The 16,091-nt window shown below is 55.7% G+C and overlaps 1 protein-coding gene and 1 long non-coding RNA gene across 3 annotated transcripts; both read right to left on the bottom strand.

Moving 5' to 3' along the window:
• Nucleotides 1-1,547: 1,547 nt before the first annotated feature.
• LOC146402572 (uncharacterized) lies at nt 1,548-8,694 on the bottom strand. Its single transcript, XR_014807144.1, has 3 exons — nt 8,583-8,694; nt 4,355-4,434; nt 1,548-1,676 (listed from the first exon to the last, which is right to left on the bottom strand). It is a non-coding gene; the product is annotated as an uncharacterized LOC146402572 (long non-coding RNA).
• A 2,816-nt stretch (nt 8,695-11,510) lies between these two features.
• TMEM82 (transmembrane protein 82) lies at nt 11,511-16,086 on the bottom strand. Of its 2 annotated transcripts, XM_021095389.2 has the most exons (6): nt 15,760-15,874; nt 15,536-15,608; nt 15,179-15,353; nt 13,894-14,311; nt 12,292-12,479; nt 11,511-11,925 (listed from the first exon to the last, which is right to left on the bottom strand). In XM_021095389.2, the coding sequence occupies exons 1-6, from the start codon at nt 15,845-15,847 to the stop codon at nt 11,842-11,844; spliced, it is 1,026 nt and encodes a 341-aa protein (XP_020951048.1). In that variant the 5' UTR covers nt 15,848-15,874; the 3' UTR covers nt 11,511-11,841. The 2 variants fall into 2 exon arrangements, with proteins under 2 accessions (XP_020951048.1, XP_020951047.1); XM_021095388.2 differs by having other exon boundaries at nt 15,536-16,086.
• Between the last annotated feature and the right edge of the window lie 5 nt (nt 16,087-16,091).

Below are 16,091 nucleotides of genomic sequence, written 5' to 3'. Positions count from 1 at the left end.
AGGCCCCCGCTGGCAATCAGGTCCCCTGGTTTGGCACCCTGGGCCCTGTTTCTGACCCTCTCCTGCCTTCTGCCTCCTGTACTGCCAACCCCCAAATGTGGAACTGAGATGGAAAGGGAGAAGCCAAGCCTGGGCTCTGGGGCAGGAGATGGAGCCTGGATGGGCCGCCCTGGTCCCTAGAGGCCCAGGGAACATTGCTGGGAAAAGGAATCTGGGTCTGATTCAGAGGCAAACAGATTGTTCTTTTGATTAAAGCCACAGCGGCTGAGGCCAGAGGAGCACTGGACCCGGCGCCATCTGGGGGGAGGCCAAGCAGGGTCTGGCTCTCCTCTGTGGGCCCAAAGCTACAGTCACGCTGACCAGGATGGCTCTGGGGCTGCTCTTGTGGGGCTCACACCGTGGGGGTTGTGAGGTTGGGGCGGGGGCTGGACGTCATGTCCCATGCTCTCCTCTTCCTGCTTCCCTCTATTCCTCACTCACATTTTTTCACCTCTCTGGTCCCCCCTGTCATCCTTCAGAGCCACTCTACAGTAACAACAGCGACAACAGTAGCTGCTGTTTATAGGGGCTTCGCAACTGCCAGTGCTTGGCCTATAGACCTTTCCATTTAATTCCCAGGAGAGGAGTTCCCGGGTGGCTTAGGGGGTTAAGGATCTGGCATTGTGTCTGCTGTGGCCCTGGTTATGGTTCGATCCCTGGTGCGAGGAATTTCTGCATGTCATGGGCATAGCAAAAACAAAACAAAACAAAACAAAAACCCAGGGGATTTGGGATGGAAATGCTGTAAAATTGGGTTATGATGATTGTCATACGACTATAAATGTAATAAAATTCATTGAGTTAAAAACGAAAAGAAAAAAAAAATCCCCCGGAGAGCCCCGTGGGAGAAGGCTAAGTATTCTTTCTTCACAGGTGAGGAACCAAGGCCCAGAGAAGCTCATGGCCACATAAGAGGCAAGTGGCCGAGCTGGATTCAAACCTGGACCAGCAGGTGCCCCTGAGCACACACACGGCCCTCTGGGTCCCTGGGGCTGGTGTGACTGCCACCCTTCACAATTCAAAGAGAAGTGACTCGCTCATTGGGCAGAGGGAGGCTCGCCCTCTGGACTGCAGGAGCCCCTGGCCAGCCTCATGCCCCGGCTTGTCAAGGAGCCTCCCACTGCTGTGGCAACATCGCTTGGAGCAAGACTCCCTATACCTCCCCTTGGGGAACTGAACGCCAGAGATGGGAAGGACTTTAAGGAAGAAGGTGTGATCCAGGAGTTTTCAGACACTTTTGGCCATAGAACCCCCTTTTCAAGTGTGTTATGACTCAGAAGCTTATTTCATAAAACAAATAAAAATGGAGCTGCCCTCTCTCACCTCCATGACTTCCCCCGAACCACCTAGGTGGAACAATGAGGTACCGAAGGGTTGATGTGGGGCCTTGTCCAAGGTCACACCGACTCCAGCTAGGACCCAGGCCTCCCCACACCTGCTATGTCCTAAGACCAGCTGGGAAGGCCAAAGGTCCAGGGGGTATGTGGGGTCCAGCTGTCATCACTTACCAGCCGTTCAGTAACACCTGGGTGGCTTGTCCCACCTCTGCCACTGGTCCCAGGTGGAGAGGAACGGCCTGGACAAGGGACTCCCACGCCAACACGGTGTCAGTGTCACCTCTGCAGGTGCCAGGCTTCCTGCAATGGAAACCCAGGAAGTGCACTCGATGAGAATCCACACCCTTTGTCTGCCAGCTCAGAGGCCCTGCTCCCTCCTCCTGTCCTGCCAGCCTTGAGCAGCCGTTCTCGAAGCCACTGGGCAAGGGGGCGCTATCTTCTAACAGTGTCATGGCAGTTGAGACCCTGGGTGACGGGGAAAGGGCAGGAGAGAGGCCTGGGGTGTGGGAGGGTGCCAAGGTCCAGGGCAGTGGGGACTTTGGTTGCTGTCCAGGCTGCTGGGGAACACAGACCTACTGCCTGCAGAGGAATCAGGCGCCTACTGTGTGCTCAGCTCAGGTAAGGACCGGAATCAGCTCAGACCTTGACCCCATGTGGGAGAGTGATGCATAGCAAAAATTAATATAATAATTACCAACCTGTGCTATAAAGGAAGGAGCAAGGGGCTAAGACAGAATAAAGAGTGTGGGTGGGGGTAGGGCAGGTCTCTTGGCGGGGGCGGGGAGCCAGCCATGAGAGGAACAGAGAACATTCTAGGGAGAGGGAGGCAGTAGGGAAAACATGGACTTTGTGGTCAGACTGAGGCTTAACTCCCGGCTCTCAGGTGCTGGTGTGACCTGGGACAGGTCCCTTCCCTCTCTGAGGCTGTCTCCTCACCTGTTACATACAGCAGCTGACCTGGATGCCTAGGGAGGAGAATGCTTCCCTTGCAGAACTTCTGGGAACAGAAACCCCGAAAAGGTACTGCAGGGCCCCCGCCCACCCCCAATGGTAGCGCTGGCTGTTCCCACATCACTTTCACCTGGTTTCCAGAACTCTCACACTTTGCTCTGCAGTTACATCCTAGAAAAGCGACAAGCCTTGGGAGAGTGGCATGGAGGTGTCCTCCCCTCTGGAGCCCTGTGATTCGCCCCCGAGGCTCCCTGAGCTGCCCACCAGGGAGCTGGAGACATCTGTGGGTGTCCAAGGGATGAGAGCACCTGTGGGTTCATTGCCATTCCCTTCACAGGCTCCATGTAGGCCCGGTCAGAACAGAGCTGTCAGGCCTAGCCCCAGGGGCCAGGTGTGCAGGTGCACAAAATTATACATCTGGGTTGGGTTGAGGGGGGTCTACTTCTTAGCAAAGAGCCTCAGAACTGCCCCCAACCCCAGGCCTCCCAGTCCTAGTTCTGCTCCTGCCCCTCCCTCCTTCTTCTGCTCTGTTTGCTCAGAGTTAGGTCAGTTCAATACTCATTTCCTGAGGACCTACTGTGTGTCGGGCCCTGTGCCAGGGGCTGGACAGGGAGGCAGCAGTGCAGAGAAGTGGGGGCTCCCACACAGGGTAGCAGGGGAAGGGGGGGCAAGCACAGATATGAGTAGCATCAGTATCTGCGAGTGATTCCAGCTCTGTCACTTGCCAGCCTGTTGACCTTGGGCCAGTCACGTCTCTCTGAGCCTCAACTGCCTCCTGTAACCTGGGGGCAGCAGTACCTCCCTGTGGCTTCATTGTGAGGATTTGTTGGGAAGAACTTGGGGAAATATGCCTGGTGCTTAGTAAGGGTTCAAGTGAGGTCCTTTCCTCCTCCCAGCATATAGAAGACAGAGGTTTGGGAATATTATAAGGAGGCTGACAAAGTGTTGAACGGAAGGGAGACTTAGTTCTGCTGGAGAATCTAAGGACATCATGGTTCCTATCAGCAATCGTCATTTTCTCAGATTCTGGTAACAGCAGCCGATTTCTGTTTGGAAAACCTTACCGCCCCCACTCCCACCCCTCGCCTGCCACTTAGTGCTTGGCTGGAACTATGTAGAAAGAGGCAATATTTTTCCAGGCTGGCAGGATGCAAGCTTGGCATCATATATGCCAACACTTGGACCAAGACAGAAGACAGCAAAGCAAAGGATAAAGGAGAGACAATTGATGTCATCACTTAAGCTGCTAGATCCAACCATGCCTGAAGTCTTTCTCCTGCTCTCTGGAATCAATGCATTCTCTTTTTTTCTTGCTTTCTCTTCAACCAGTTAAAACTATTTCTGTTGCTTAGAGTCATGAAGAATACTGGTGAGACCTCAGGGGTCTGGCACCTCTTCCTTCTGGCAAACTTTTCAACCACTGTCACCACTTTTGAAAATCCTGCCCTGATTCCTCCAGGTGTCAGGAGTCATGGTAATCTTAGGGATTCATCCAAAGGCTGCTATCTTTACCCACCAGACTGGGAGCAGGGCTATGTCTCGTTACTCTCCATGTCTCTAGCACACAGCGCAGTGCTTGGCACATAGTAGGGTCTCAGTAATTCCAATAAAATTCATGAGTAGAAGTAGGGGTCTTAAGAAGCTACATTATGGAGTTCTCATCATGGCTCAGTGGTTAATGAATCTGACTAGGAACCATGAGGTTGCGGGTTTGATCCCTGGCCTTGCTCGGTGGGTTAAGGATCTGGAGTTGCCTTGAGCTGTGGTGTAGGTCACAAATGCGGCTCGGATCTGGAGTGGCTGTGGCTCTGGTGTCAGTCGGTGGCTATAGCTCCGATTAGACCCCTAGCCTAGGAACCTACATATGCTGCGGGAGCGGCCCCAGAAAAGGCAAGAAGACAAAAAAGAAGAAGAAGAAGAAGAAGAAGAAGAAGAAGAAGAAGAAGAAGCAGCTACATGTGCAAATCACGTGAGAAGCAGTAAAGGGTACTGAGCAGTTAAGAGCTTGGGCTTTGGATCAAACCCACTTGAATTTGGATCTCGTCTCCACCACTCATTAGCTCTGTAACCTTAAGTAAGTCAATTTCTCTGGACCTTGATTTTTCTCCTGGGAAGAGAGAAAAAAGAATAATCAGCTCCTCACAAGTTTGCCCTGAAGGCTGGGGGGAAATAATGCAAGAAAAATGCGTAGCCCAGAATTATAATTCCTCATGCAACTCTTTGCAAATAAGAAGCAAATGTGCATCCTTTCTCCACCTGGAGTGCAGTCTGGTGGACAAGATGGGGAGGCAGCGGGGGAGTTCCTGTTGTAGCTCGGTGGTAACAAATCCGACTAGTATTCATAAGGATGCAGGTTCGATCCCTAGCCTTGCTCAGTGGGTAAAGGATCCAGCGTTGCCGCGAGCTGTTGTGTAGGTTGTAGATTTGGCTCGGATCTGGCATTGCTGTGATGGTGCTGTAGGCTGGCAGCTACAGTTCCAATTTGACTCCTAGCCTGGGAAGTTCCATGGGCCATGGTGCGGCCCTAAAAAAGACAAAAAGGGAAAAGGTGGGGGGGGAGAGGCAGGGACCTCTTTGTTCTCTTCCTCCCCTGAGATCCGTTCCTGCTTGTGCCGCCTGATCCAGTCCCTTCTTCCCAGCCCCCTTACTCAAATGTGTTCATTGACCCTTCTCATCAGAACGGCTTGGCAGAGACTGAGCTGTCCTCCTTCGGCGGGGGTGGGGGTGGTGGGGTGGGGGGCACCAGAGGCCACAGTTAGGCTCTGGTCTGAGTGTCTTATCTTTATCATCCTATTTGGTCCTCTCAGCAAATGGGGAAGGAGCTCCCTTGTGGAGCAGTGGGCTAAGGATTCAGCATTGTCACTGCAGCAGCTTGGGTCACTGCTGTGGCATGGATTGATCCCTGGCCCAGAAACTTCTACACGTTTCAGATGCAGCCAAAAAAACAAAGAAAGCTGCAGCACAGAGAGCAACTTGCTGTAGGTTGTCTCTCTTAGCAGCTTCATTCAAAGCCAGGTCGTCTAGCTTCAAGCCCCCCACCCCTTTTATTTTAGTTTATTTATTTTTATTTTTTGGCTGCCTTGTGGCATATGGAGTTCCCAGGCCACGGATCAGCTCCGAGCCATAGTTTCAACCTATGCTATCATTGTGGAAATGCCGGATCCTTGAACCAACTGGGCCATCCAGGGCTTGAACCTGTGTCCTGGCGCTATAGAGACTCTGCCAAACTCCCAAGCCTCTTTTCTAAACAGGCCAAGAGTGTAGGGAAATGTTCAGAAACCAAGAAGGAACTAACTAAGCCACAGTCATGGCCACATGGAGTTTTCCAGTCTCAGGCCCCAGGCAGGGCCTAGCCTCCGGACTAGGCTGTGACAACAATGTCTGGCTCTTAATCCCCTCCTGGTCCAGGGGCCTGAGCTGCCTCTGGCTAGATCCACTGGTTCCCACGCCCAGGCCTCCACTTAGCAAATCAGCACAGGCTTCAGTGTGAGGGGGTGGGTAGGCCATGGAGGGGGCTTAAAACTCAGTGGGCTGGAAAGGCCCTTCTTCTTGACCCAGGCCTTGAAGGTCAGAGCCCCTCAGTGGACAGAGAGGAGAAAGTCCTGGCATCACTCCCTTGGGAGGGTCCCAAAGCTGCTTGCCAGGGCCAGGCCCCTGTTCCTTTACTGCCCCAGGCCCCTCGATGCACCCCTACTCCACCGCAAGCCTCCACAGCCAGCAGCATCTATCAGCACCCCAGTGCTCTCTGGCAGTAAGGACCCCATCGCTGAGACCCCTCCTTACTGAAGTGAGGTGCACCATGGCCTAGACCCTGCCATGGTCCCAGCCAGCCTCCCCACTTCTCTTCCCTGGGGGTGGGCTTACTGGGAAGTGTTGGTTTTTTGTTTTTCTTTTCCTGGGCCACACCCACGGCATATGGAGGTTCCCAGGCTAGGGGTCTAATTGGAGCTGTAGCCACTGGCCTACACCAGAGCCACAGCAACGTGGGATCCAAGCCACGTCTGCAACCCACACCACAGCTCACAGCAATGCCGGATCCTCAACCCACTGAGTGGGGCCAGGGATCGAACCTGCAACTTCATGGTTCCTCGTAGGATTTGTTAACCAGTGAGCCATGACGGGAACTCCTACTGGGAAGTTAATGAAACTTACACTCAGGCCTCTCACTCACATGGCCCCCGTGAGGACCGAGGGTTGTTAGGAGTTACAGGATGTTCTAGGAGGGAAGGGCAGCCAGGAAACAGTTTCCTTTTTTTTTTTTTTTTTTTTTGGCTGCGCCTTCTTCATGGGCAAGTTCTGGGGCCAGGGATCAAACCCATACCACAGCAGTGACCCGAACCACCACAGTGACAGTTCTGGAGCCTTAACTGGCTGCACTACAGGGGAACTCCATGAAAAATTTTCCTTCAAATGTTCCTGGCAAACTGCCCAGAGAGATGTGCGAAGGACAGGCCCCAACCTCCGAGGTTCTAGCAATTTGGTTGTGCTTTGCTTTCTCAGTCTATTTTTTTTTTAGTGGATGCACCTGCGGCATATGGAGGTTCCCAGGCGAGGGGTTGAATCGGAGCTGCAGCTGCTGGCCTACACCACAGCCACAGCAAGGCAGCATCCAAGTCTGCGAACTACAACACAGCTCACGGCAATGCCAGGTCCTTAACCCACTGAGCAAGGCCAGGGATCGAACCCAAATCCTCATGGATACTAGTCCTGTTTGCCGCCGCTGAGCCATGGCAGGAACTCCTCTTTTTCAGTCTTACTCAATATTCACTTTCATATGAACTTTGTATTCTTTTTCTTTTTTGGTCTTTTAGGGCCACACCTGCAACATATGGAAGGTCCTGGCCAGGGGTCCAATCGGAGCTACAGACGGTGGCCTACACCACAGCCACAGAAATGCAGGATCTGAGCCGCATCTGTGACCTACACCACAGCTCACAGGAATGCCGGATCCTAAATCCACTGAGCGAGGCCAGGGATCAAACCTGCGTCCTCATGGATGCTAGTCAGATTCGTTGAGCCACCACGGGAACTCCTGTATTCTTTTTTTTTAAAGAGAGCCCTTGAAATCGGATTCGCCCTGCTCTTGCTTCTTACAATCCATTTTCCAGGCCAGCCAGACTATCTCGCTAAAGCAGCATGTGGTCATCACAGGCCCCTATGCCCCTTCTGTGGCTCTTGGGGAAAAATGCCAAATCTCTCCTGTGTCCGGGTGACCTGGCCCCAACCCACCTCCACGATGGCATCTCCTGCCACTGTGCCTCTCGCCACCTCTGCTCCAGCCTCACTGATCCTTCCTTCATCCTCAGGCCACTCAGGAGACTTAAGACCTGCCTGGGCTTCACCAGCCCCCGGGGTCTGGGAACCCCCCTCAACCCACAGGATTTGGTTCCACGGCTCTTTTTCGGTGAGTCCTCTGAACCACACACCACATCACATACCTTCCAACACCTGGTATTGTAATAACATCAAGGATGACCCCCCCCCCCCGCATGAGGTAACCCAGCTCTGTCCCCAGAGACCCCACATGTCATTCAGCTAGCTGTTCAGGCCCCAAATCTAAGAGTTTCCTGGTTCCTCTCTCTTCCTCTCATGTTCACATCTAGTGCATCAGAAAATGCCATTAACTTTTCAAAATATGTTCAGAATCCAACTACTTGGGCCACCTCCACGGCTACCACCTTGGTCCAAACCCCCAGCATCTTACCTGGGTTATTCAAACTGGTTTACTCTTTCTACACTGTCTATTCTAAAAACAGCAAGGAGGGAGTTCCTGTCATGGCTTGGTGGTTGACAAATCTGACTGGGAACCATGAGGATACTAGTTCGATCCCTGGCCTCGCTCAGTGGGTTGAGGATCTGTTGTTGCCATGAGCTGTGGTGTAGGTTGAAGACGCGGCTCAGGATTCTGCATTGCTATGGCTCTGACGTAGGCCAGCAGCTACAGCTCCGACTGGACCCTTAGCCTGGGAACTTCCATATGCCATGGGAGCGGCCCTAGAAAAGGCTACATAAATAAATAAATAAATATGGCAAGGAGGAAGTTCCTGTTGTGGCTCAGTGGTTAACGAATCTGACTAGTATCCATGAGGATGCAGCCAGAAGACCCAGCCAAACTGCACCCAGAATCCCAACCCACAGAAAAAGTGAGACAATAAATATTTGTTGTTTCAAGCTGCTAAGTTTTGGGGTCATTTGTCGTGTAGCTATAGATAACAAATACACCCTCCCTAGCCCCCTGTCACTCTACCCCCTTACCAGGCATTTTTCTCTTTCTTTTTTTGCAACACCAGTTGCTGCGTGTGCATCCATCTTCCTCACTGCCAGTGCTGGACCCAGAGACTTGCCCCATGCAGATGTTCAGTCATAGAAGAAGGAATGAAGGGACAATGCCATAGCTCAGAAAAGCCACAACCAGGGGGCTCAGAAGGGAGAAGGCAGAGTCACCCCCATCCCAGCTGCTCCAGGGATTACCATCCCCCCTGAGCAGGGACTGGGGCCTCTGGTTTCCCACCTGTTGAGAGAGATGCGGGTGAGGGCCCAGGATCTGCGATCTCCTGGTCTGTGGAAGAACGAGTTCAGCTTCATGCCCTGGTTCCAGACCGTACGTTTCAGATCTCCTCTGCCCTCTGGAAGTCAGGCCTGTTTCTCTTTGTTTGGTGTGTCCCCCGAGAAGGATCTAATTGTTATACTCTTGTCAGACTTTGCAGAAAAATAATTTAATTTATAAGAAAAGAATTCTACCTCAGTTCACCCGTGGCCCATTTTTGGTTTGGAAGACAGTCCCTGTGCCCATGAAAAGGAAAGGACTGCCAAATCCAGTCTCCTCCCAGCCCTGTCCCTACTGAGTTCCAGGCTGTGCAGGGGGCTAGGAGGCTAAGGAACCTTCCAGCAAAAACATCAGGCTTGAGTTGGAACCCAGGGCCCCGTCTGGGTCTGGCAAGAGGCTGGCCCTGTGCCCACCTAACTGAGCCATTTCCTGCCAGACTGGGGCACGTTTCCTGCCCAGAGGGAACGGAGCACACTTCCAGGCAGAGGGGGGCTGGGTTCTGCATGAGGAAAGGGGCAGCCAAATGTCCCCCAGCTACTCAGGGCCTGAGAGGCCCCTCCTGGGGGTAGCGTGGACAGCAAGAGATGGGAAGTGGGGCTCAAGCCGTCTGTTGGGGGGGCTCTCCTGGAGGAATGAGCTGAAACCACCCTACCCAGCCATGGGGCCAGCCTGTTCCTATAAATCAGGTGCACCCCAGGACAGGGAGAAGAATCCTAGGCTAGACTGTCTGCTCCATGGGGTGGCCATGGCGGCCTTTGCTGAGAAGTGAGACCCTCAGAGCCTGGAGTCCTCCAAGCGATTCCTCCAGGTCCCACCTCTTCCCTGGTGCCCTCTGCCTCTTCCAGACAACCTGACCCTCACAACCCCTGTGGAAGACCCCTGGCTGAGGGTCTCCTTTGCCCTGTGGGGTCCCTCCTGGGAAAGGGCTCTTGAGTCGGGGTCCTCAATTCTTGTGGAACCAAACTGCCCTATGGGCTGGGTGCCTGGGCCAGGAGAACATGGGCGTGGTCTCAGGCCGACCTTGATAAAAGGTGGCGTGGAGCTCCCGCTGTGGCTCAGTGGGTTAAGAACCTGACGCTGTCTGAGGATGCAGGTTTGTTCGATCTCTGGCCTTGCTCAGTGGGTTGAGGATCTGGTGTTGCCACAAGCTGCAACATAGGTTGCAGATGTGGCTCAGATCTGCTGCAGCTGCAGCTCTGATTCGACCTCTAATCCAGGAACTGCCTGTACGCTGTGGGGTCGGCCATAAAAAGATAAAAAAAGGGGAGCTCCCGTCGTGGCGCAGTGGTTAACGAATCCGACTAGGAACCATGAGGTTGCGGGTTCGATCCCTGCTCTTGCTCAGTGGGTTAACGATCCGGCGTTGCCGTGAGCTGTGGCGTAGGTTGCAGACTCAACTCGGATCCTGCGTTGCTGTGGCTCTGGCGTAGGCCAGTGGCTACAGCTCCGATTCAACCCCTAGCCTGGGAACCTCCATATGCTGCGGGAGCGGCCCAAGAAATAGCAACAATAATAACAACAACAACAACAACAACAAAAAAGACAAAAGACAAAAAAAAAAAAAAAGATGAAAAAAGGGATGCTCAGCAGAGTGCCCAGCACATGGTAGTTATTCTTCTGACTGGCTCAGAGAGGCGCAGAGGCCTACCCAAGGCCACACAGCAGATAAGCAGAGGAGCTGGTACCCAACCTCCTTCCATATACTCTGTGGCCTTCATGAGCTGGGCCCTGCAGGAGATACAAGGCTGAACAGGGCTGAGACAGGAAGGACCCTTATGTCAGGGGCAGGGGCTGCGGGGCTAAGGGCACCAAGAGAGGCCTTTTTAGAATCAACCTCCCTTGGAGTTCCCGTCATGGTGCAGTGGAAATGAATCCAACTAGGAACCATGAGGTTGGGCGTTCAATCCCTGGTCTTCCTCAGTGGGCTAAGGATCCAGCGTTGCTGTGAGCTGTGGTGTATGTCGGAGATGCAGCTCAGATCTGGCGTTGCTGTGGCTGTGGTGTAGGCCGGCAGCTGTAGCTTGGATTGGACCCCTAGCCTGGGAACCTCCATATGCTGTGAATGCGGTCCTAAAAAGCAAAAAAGAAAAAAAAAGAATCATGTTCCCTTCAGCTGTTTCTCAGGCCAGGATGGGACAAGAAGTGGTATCGTCCACCCAAGCAGCAGGTGGGTGCTAGACCATCCATGCCACGATTCCCTGTCAGCTTAGCCACCTTGGTATTAATCTCTCTCTCTCTCTCTCTCTTTTTTTTTTTTTTTTTTTGTCTTTTTAGGGCCACACCCACAGCATATGGAAGTTCCCAGGCTAGGGATCCAATCGGAGCTGTAGCTGCCAGCCTACACCACAGCCACAGCATCGCCAGATCCAAGCTGCATCTACGACCTACACCACAGCTCACAGCAACGCTGGATCCTTATCCCACTGTGGGAGGCCAGGGATTGAACCCTCCTCCTCATGGATCCTAGTCCGGATCATTAAGTGCTGAGCCACGAGGAGAACTCCCTCAATATTAATCTCTTGAATCCCAGGGGACCCAGCACAGCACACGTCCTGGGAGCCTGCCTCAGTCAGAAGAGCTTTGCAGCCTTAGGAAAGCCTCTTTGCCACTCTGTGTGTTTGTGATTCCAAGAGAAATCCTAGAAAATCATTTTTATTGTTCGTGGAAAGGGCAAGGAAGGTCCGGCAAGGGGGATGCCCTTCCGAGGACACAATTCTCCCCCCCCCACCACCTCCCTGCAGGGCAGGTCTGAGGGGCCGGCTCCATTGCCCGCCCAGAAAAAAGAGGGCCACCCACAGCCTCTAGGTGCCCCCACCCTCTGAGGGCCCCAGCCCCCCATCCCCCCTTCCTCCCAGGGGGCCCAGTGCTCCAGGTCGGGCACAGCCCTGCCGTTCTGCATCCTGCGGTCAGGGCCTCCAGGCGAGCCTTGGGGGGGCCTGAGAGACTCCAAGTCCTTGCTGAGATCAATTAGGAGGGGGCCGTCCCCTGGGGCTGGGCAGGTGCCGAGGGCCGGCTTGGAGCTGATACCGAAGGCCTCTGGGGCGGAAAGTCCTGAGGGAAGATGGGGAGGAAAGGATGAAGGACACCCCTCAATTCCCCCCTCCTGGGAGGGTGGGGGGCTCAGGCCTCCTGTTATCCAGGACCTTCCTCCCATGAGGGGCCTCTGGGGCACAGGATGGAGTGGGCTATGGATGGGGTGGGGGGGCGCCCCTCACCCGCCCCATGGCCGTGACATGGTGGCCCTGGTCATGAAGGAGATCAAAAGTTAACGCCAGGTGGGAAAGGGGGTTCCAGCTCCCTCTGTCCCCCACCCCAAGAGTAGTCCCTCCAGCCCTTCTTAGAACTTGTCAAGGCCCCCCAGGGCTGTCTGGCGCAGGGCTTCAGCGTCTGGGGGAGGCTCCAAGTGGGGGTGCCTACCTGTATCTGGCAAAGATCAAGCAGGGTGCGGACGCCCACCAGGCACCAGAGCTCGCCCAGCAGGGAGATGAGGATGCCCAGGAGGTCCAGCCAGCGGCCCACGGTCAGCAGCAGCACGAAGAGGCCGCCCAGGCGTACCAGCACCGTCTGGACCTGGCCCTGCAGGCCGGGGTGCTGCCGCTGCTCCTCTGTAGGGACAGGTTGCCTGTCACCCTCTGCCTGCCGGGACCCGGGGGGCCCCACCCTGAGGTCCCTGGACCTCCCAGCTCCCCCACTCGTTCCTCATGCAGCCCCCCTCCCTGCCTCCTCACCCCACTCTGAGCAACTACAGGGCACCAGGCACTTCTCCCCGCCAGGTCTCACTGCCCACCTGCAGTCAGGACAGAGCAGCCAGCCTCAAGGGCAGGAATCCTGACCCGTTTTCCTGCATCCCCCATCTGATCCAGAGTAAGGCCAGTGGGCCCTGTCTGCCAAGTAGACCTGGGTCCCAGCCACCTTCATCCTTGCAGAGCCTTCTAATCTTTTTCTTTTTTTCTTTTTTAGGGCTGCACCCACAGTGTATGAAAGTTCCCAGACTAGGGGTCGAATCAGAGCAGCAGCTGCCGGCCTAAAGCACAACCACAGCAAAACAGGATCTGAGCCATATCCGAGCTGCGTCTGCCACCTGCACCATAGCTCACAGAAACGCTGGATCCTTAACCCACTGAGCAAGGCCAGGGATCGAACCCGCATCCTCATGGTTATTAGTCGGATTAGTTTCCACTGCCCCACAACAGGAACTCCCCAGCTTCTGATCTTGACCCTACAACTTGGTGGCTACTTGGCAGCTAGTAGCCTTCTAAACAGTCACAAGATGAAATCATTCTGCTTATAATCCTCCCAGGACTTCCCACTGTGTTGGAACACATTCCTTACTTAGGAGGTCCTGCCCCATCTGGCTGGAGCCCACTCTCCAATCTCATCTCATCTCCAACTCGGTCCCCCTTGCTCACTGCCCCCAGCCATCCCAGTTTTCTTGTTGTTCATCAAGCATGCTAGGCTCATTCCCACCTCAGGACCTTTGCACCTGCTGCTCTCTCTGCCTGACTGCCCTTCCTTGTCCTGCCTCTTCCACCCCATCCCTACCCTGCAGCCAGGTCTCATCAGGTCACTCTCCCCTGCTTAAAACCTTGCAATGGCTTCTCATCAGACTGTCTTGCCTGGTTGATGACAGCTCTCCAAGAGGCCTCTGGGAACCCGGCGGTGCCTTTGTGGCGATGGCGTGCCACCTGTTTCATGCCTTGTCTCACCTCTGGGCTTTGGCATGGATGGTTCCCCCCTGGCCAGGATCTCCAACACCCCTCCTTGCCTCTCTTGGGGGCTCCTGCTTATCCTTTAAGGCCCAATTCAAGCATCATCTCCCCCGGGCTCTCCCTGCCCTGCGGAGACCCTTCTCTGAGCTGCCTCATCACATGGGCCCTGCCACAAGGCTGGGTGCTCTGGGGTGGCAGGGACAGGGTCTGGGCGTCACCCCTGGCCCCCCAGAGCCTAGCAGAGTGCTGGGCCGGTGTCAGACAGTGGGCCGTGAGTGCCCAGTGAATGAACTGCCGCCGGGGCTCTTACCCTGCATGTAGATGACCAGCAAGGTGTAGCAGATAGTGAGCGGCGTCCAGAAGCGCACGGCCTCCGAGGTGGTCAGGAAGTCCCGGTTGATGAGGGCCACGGCCGCCAGGTTGCCCACCATAAACGTCACAGCCAGGGCGCGGCCCAGCAGCCGGGGGAGGCTGCGAGCACCGGCCAGCAGGCCCAGGCAGACCCCACAGTAGTGCTGGCTGCTGTGTAGCTCGTAGAGCTGGCAGACGTGGCGACGGAGACGCCGGGCGCCTGCGCTGAGCAGTGAGGCCAGCCCGAGGCCCAGCAACAGGTTCAGGGTGCGATGCGGGGCGCCCTCCTGCAGGAAGCTCAGGCCGCAGGTCAGCCCACAGCCCAGCGAGTACTGGCACAGTAGGTACAGCTGCAGCTTCTCGGGGCCCCGGGAGCCCTGGGTGGGGGAGGTGGCAGAAGAGGGGCCATGATGTTGGGAGTGCAGGCCACTCCTCACCATAGGGCACCAAGAGGGTGTCAATTACAGGTGCTCTGCTCTGTAGGAGGCTGGAGCCAGAAGGAACCTCAGGAATCCTTCCAGAAGAAGGAATATAGCCTTCAGGGCAAAGCCCTACTGGGATCATTTCTTTCAGCTCTTTTTTTTTTTTTTTTTTGTCTTTTTAGGGCCACACCCAAGGCATATGGGAGTTTCCAGGCTAGGGGTTGAATCAGAGCCTTAGCCACCGGCTGAAGCCACAGGCACAGCAATGCCAGATCTGAGCCGTGTCTGCGACCTATGTTGCAGCTCACAGCAACACGGGATCTTTAACCCACTGAGTGAGGCCAGGGATTGAACTTGCATCCTTATGGATACTAGTTGGGTTCTTAACATGCTGAACCACAACAGGAACTCCTCGGCTCAATTTCAATCATGATTTTTACTTGGGACTCATCTGTTTGCTGAAGGGTGGTGACTCAGAGTCTTGAGGTGTTGGATTCAAAGCCTGACTCTCTTCTTGCCGGTTGTTGACCACAGACAAGCCACTTAACTCTTCTGAGCCTTAGCTTCCCATCCAGATCACAGCAAAGTCACCCTCTGTGGTTGTGGGGAGAAGAGGGGGCGCTGGAAGCCTCTAGGGCAGTGCCTGGCTCAGGGGAAGCTCTCAACATCCAGGAGCCGCTCCTTTATCTTCCTGGATTGGGACTGTGTCCCCTCTGAGTGGCTTTTAGCAAAATCACAACTGGGCCCAGCTTCCCGTGTTCCAGGGTGAAAACTAGGGCCAGGGTCCAGCCGTCCTCACCCACCACCTCCCTGGGGTCTCACCTTGTCCAGGGAAAGCAGCATGGAGACAGCCCGGAGGGAGAACTCGAGCACCACAAGGGCAGCCACCCGGGCCCCCACGATGGTCAGGATCAGGGCCAGCCCTGCCAGGTGCACGGTCTCCAGCAAGGCCCACTGGGCCCGCAGCCGCTCCTTTTCCAGCTGCCGCTTCGGGTCACTGTGGGATCAGAGGGGGTGAGGGCAGAGGGTCAGAAACACCAGCTTGGGCCCAGGAGGGGGTGCCGGTGTCCCCAGCCACACCCTTGGGGTTGGGGAGGGGGTGGTCTCATGCCCCCAGGTCCTCCCCTCAGAGGCCAGATTTGCTGCGCGGGAGCCAGGGTCGGGCAGGTGGGCACTTACTTGGCACAGCCCACGAAGAAGTAGACCTTCAGGAGGTTGCTTAAGACCGAGACTCCGCAGGCCCCGATGAGGCCTGGCGGGGGCAGGAGGGAGGGTAGGTGGCTTGGGAGGTTAGAGGAGGGGGCGGACGCGGCGGGGGAGGCCCACGTGGTGGGGTGCGCCCCGCACTGCGCCACGGGGACCCTGGGACGGTGCGGGGCCGCGGGGCCGCGGGAGGTGCTCACCTTGCAGGAGGGCGTCGAGGAGGCTGGAGCCCCACTCGAGGGAGGGGAGGCTGGGGAGCCAGGAGGGGAGGGACAGCGGGGACAACATGGCCGCCGGGATCCAGCCCCAGCCTCTGGCCAGGTCTGCAGCGGAGGCAGCGTCCGCGTCAGCGCCGCTGGGCAAAGGTGCTGAAGGCGAAGGGAGGGGCTGGGAGGGGTCAGGAGCCCAGGGGAGCAGAGGGCAGGGGAGGGGAGGAGAGCCCGGGCTTTAGGCCTTCCAGCTCTCAGGGTTGAGAGCGCCGCCTGCCCGGGTGCTCCCCGCTTGGGCAGCATGGGGGGGTGGTGCATCTCTG

This window comes from Sus scrofa, chromosome 6 (genome assembly GCF_054392235.1).
Source record: "Sus scrofa isolate SSC_HxYL_T2T_F1_AM1 chromosome 6, Sscrofa_HxYL_maternal_Yorkshire_Landrace_v2.0, whole genome shotgun sequence".
In the NCBI taxonomy this organism is placed as follows: domain Eukaryota; kingdom Metazoa; phylum Chordata; class Mammalia; order Artiodactyla; family Suidae; genus Sus; species Sus scrofa.
Note: the sequence above shows the minus strand (reverse complement) of the source record. Positions and strands in the feature narration are given on the sequence as shown.

Bases quoted from the DNA above. Each gene is read 5' to 3' on its own strand.
- TMEM82 (XM_021095388.2), bottom strand. From the start codon at position 16,086: ATGCACCACCCCCCCATGCTGCCCAAGCGGGGAGCACCCGGGCAGGCG. The intron at 15,354-15,535 runs GTAAGTGCCCAC...CTGATCCCACAG, and splicing joins TTCTTCGTGGGCTGTGCCAA to TGACCCGAAGCGGCAGCTGG. The intron at 11,926-12,291 runs GTAGGCACCCCC...ATCTTCCCTCAG, and splicing joins TTGATCTTTGCCAGATACAG to GACTTTCCGCCCCAGAGGCC.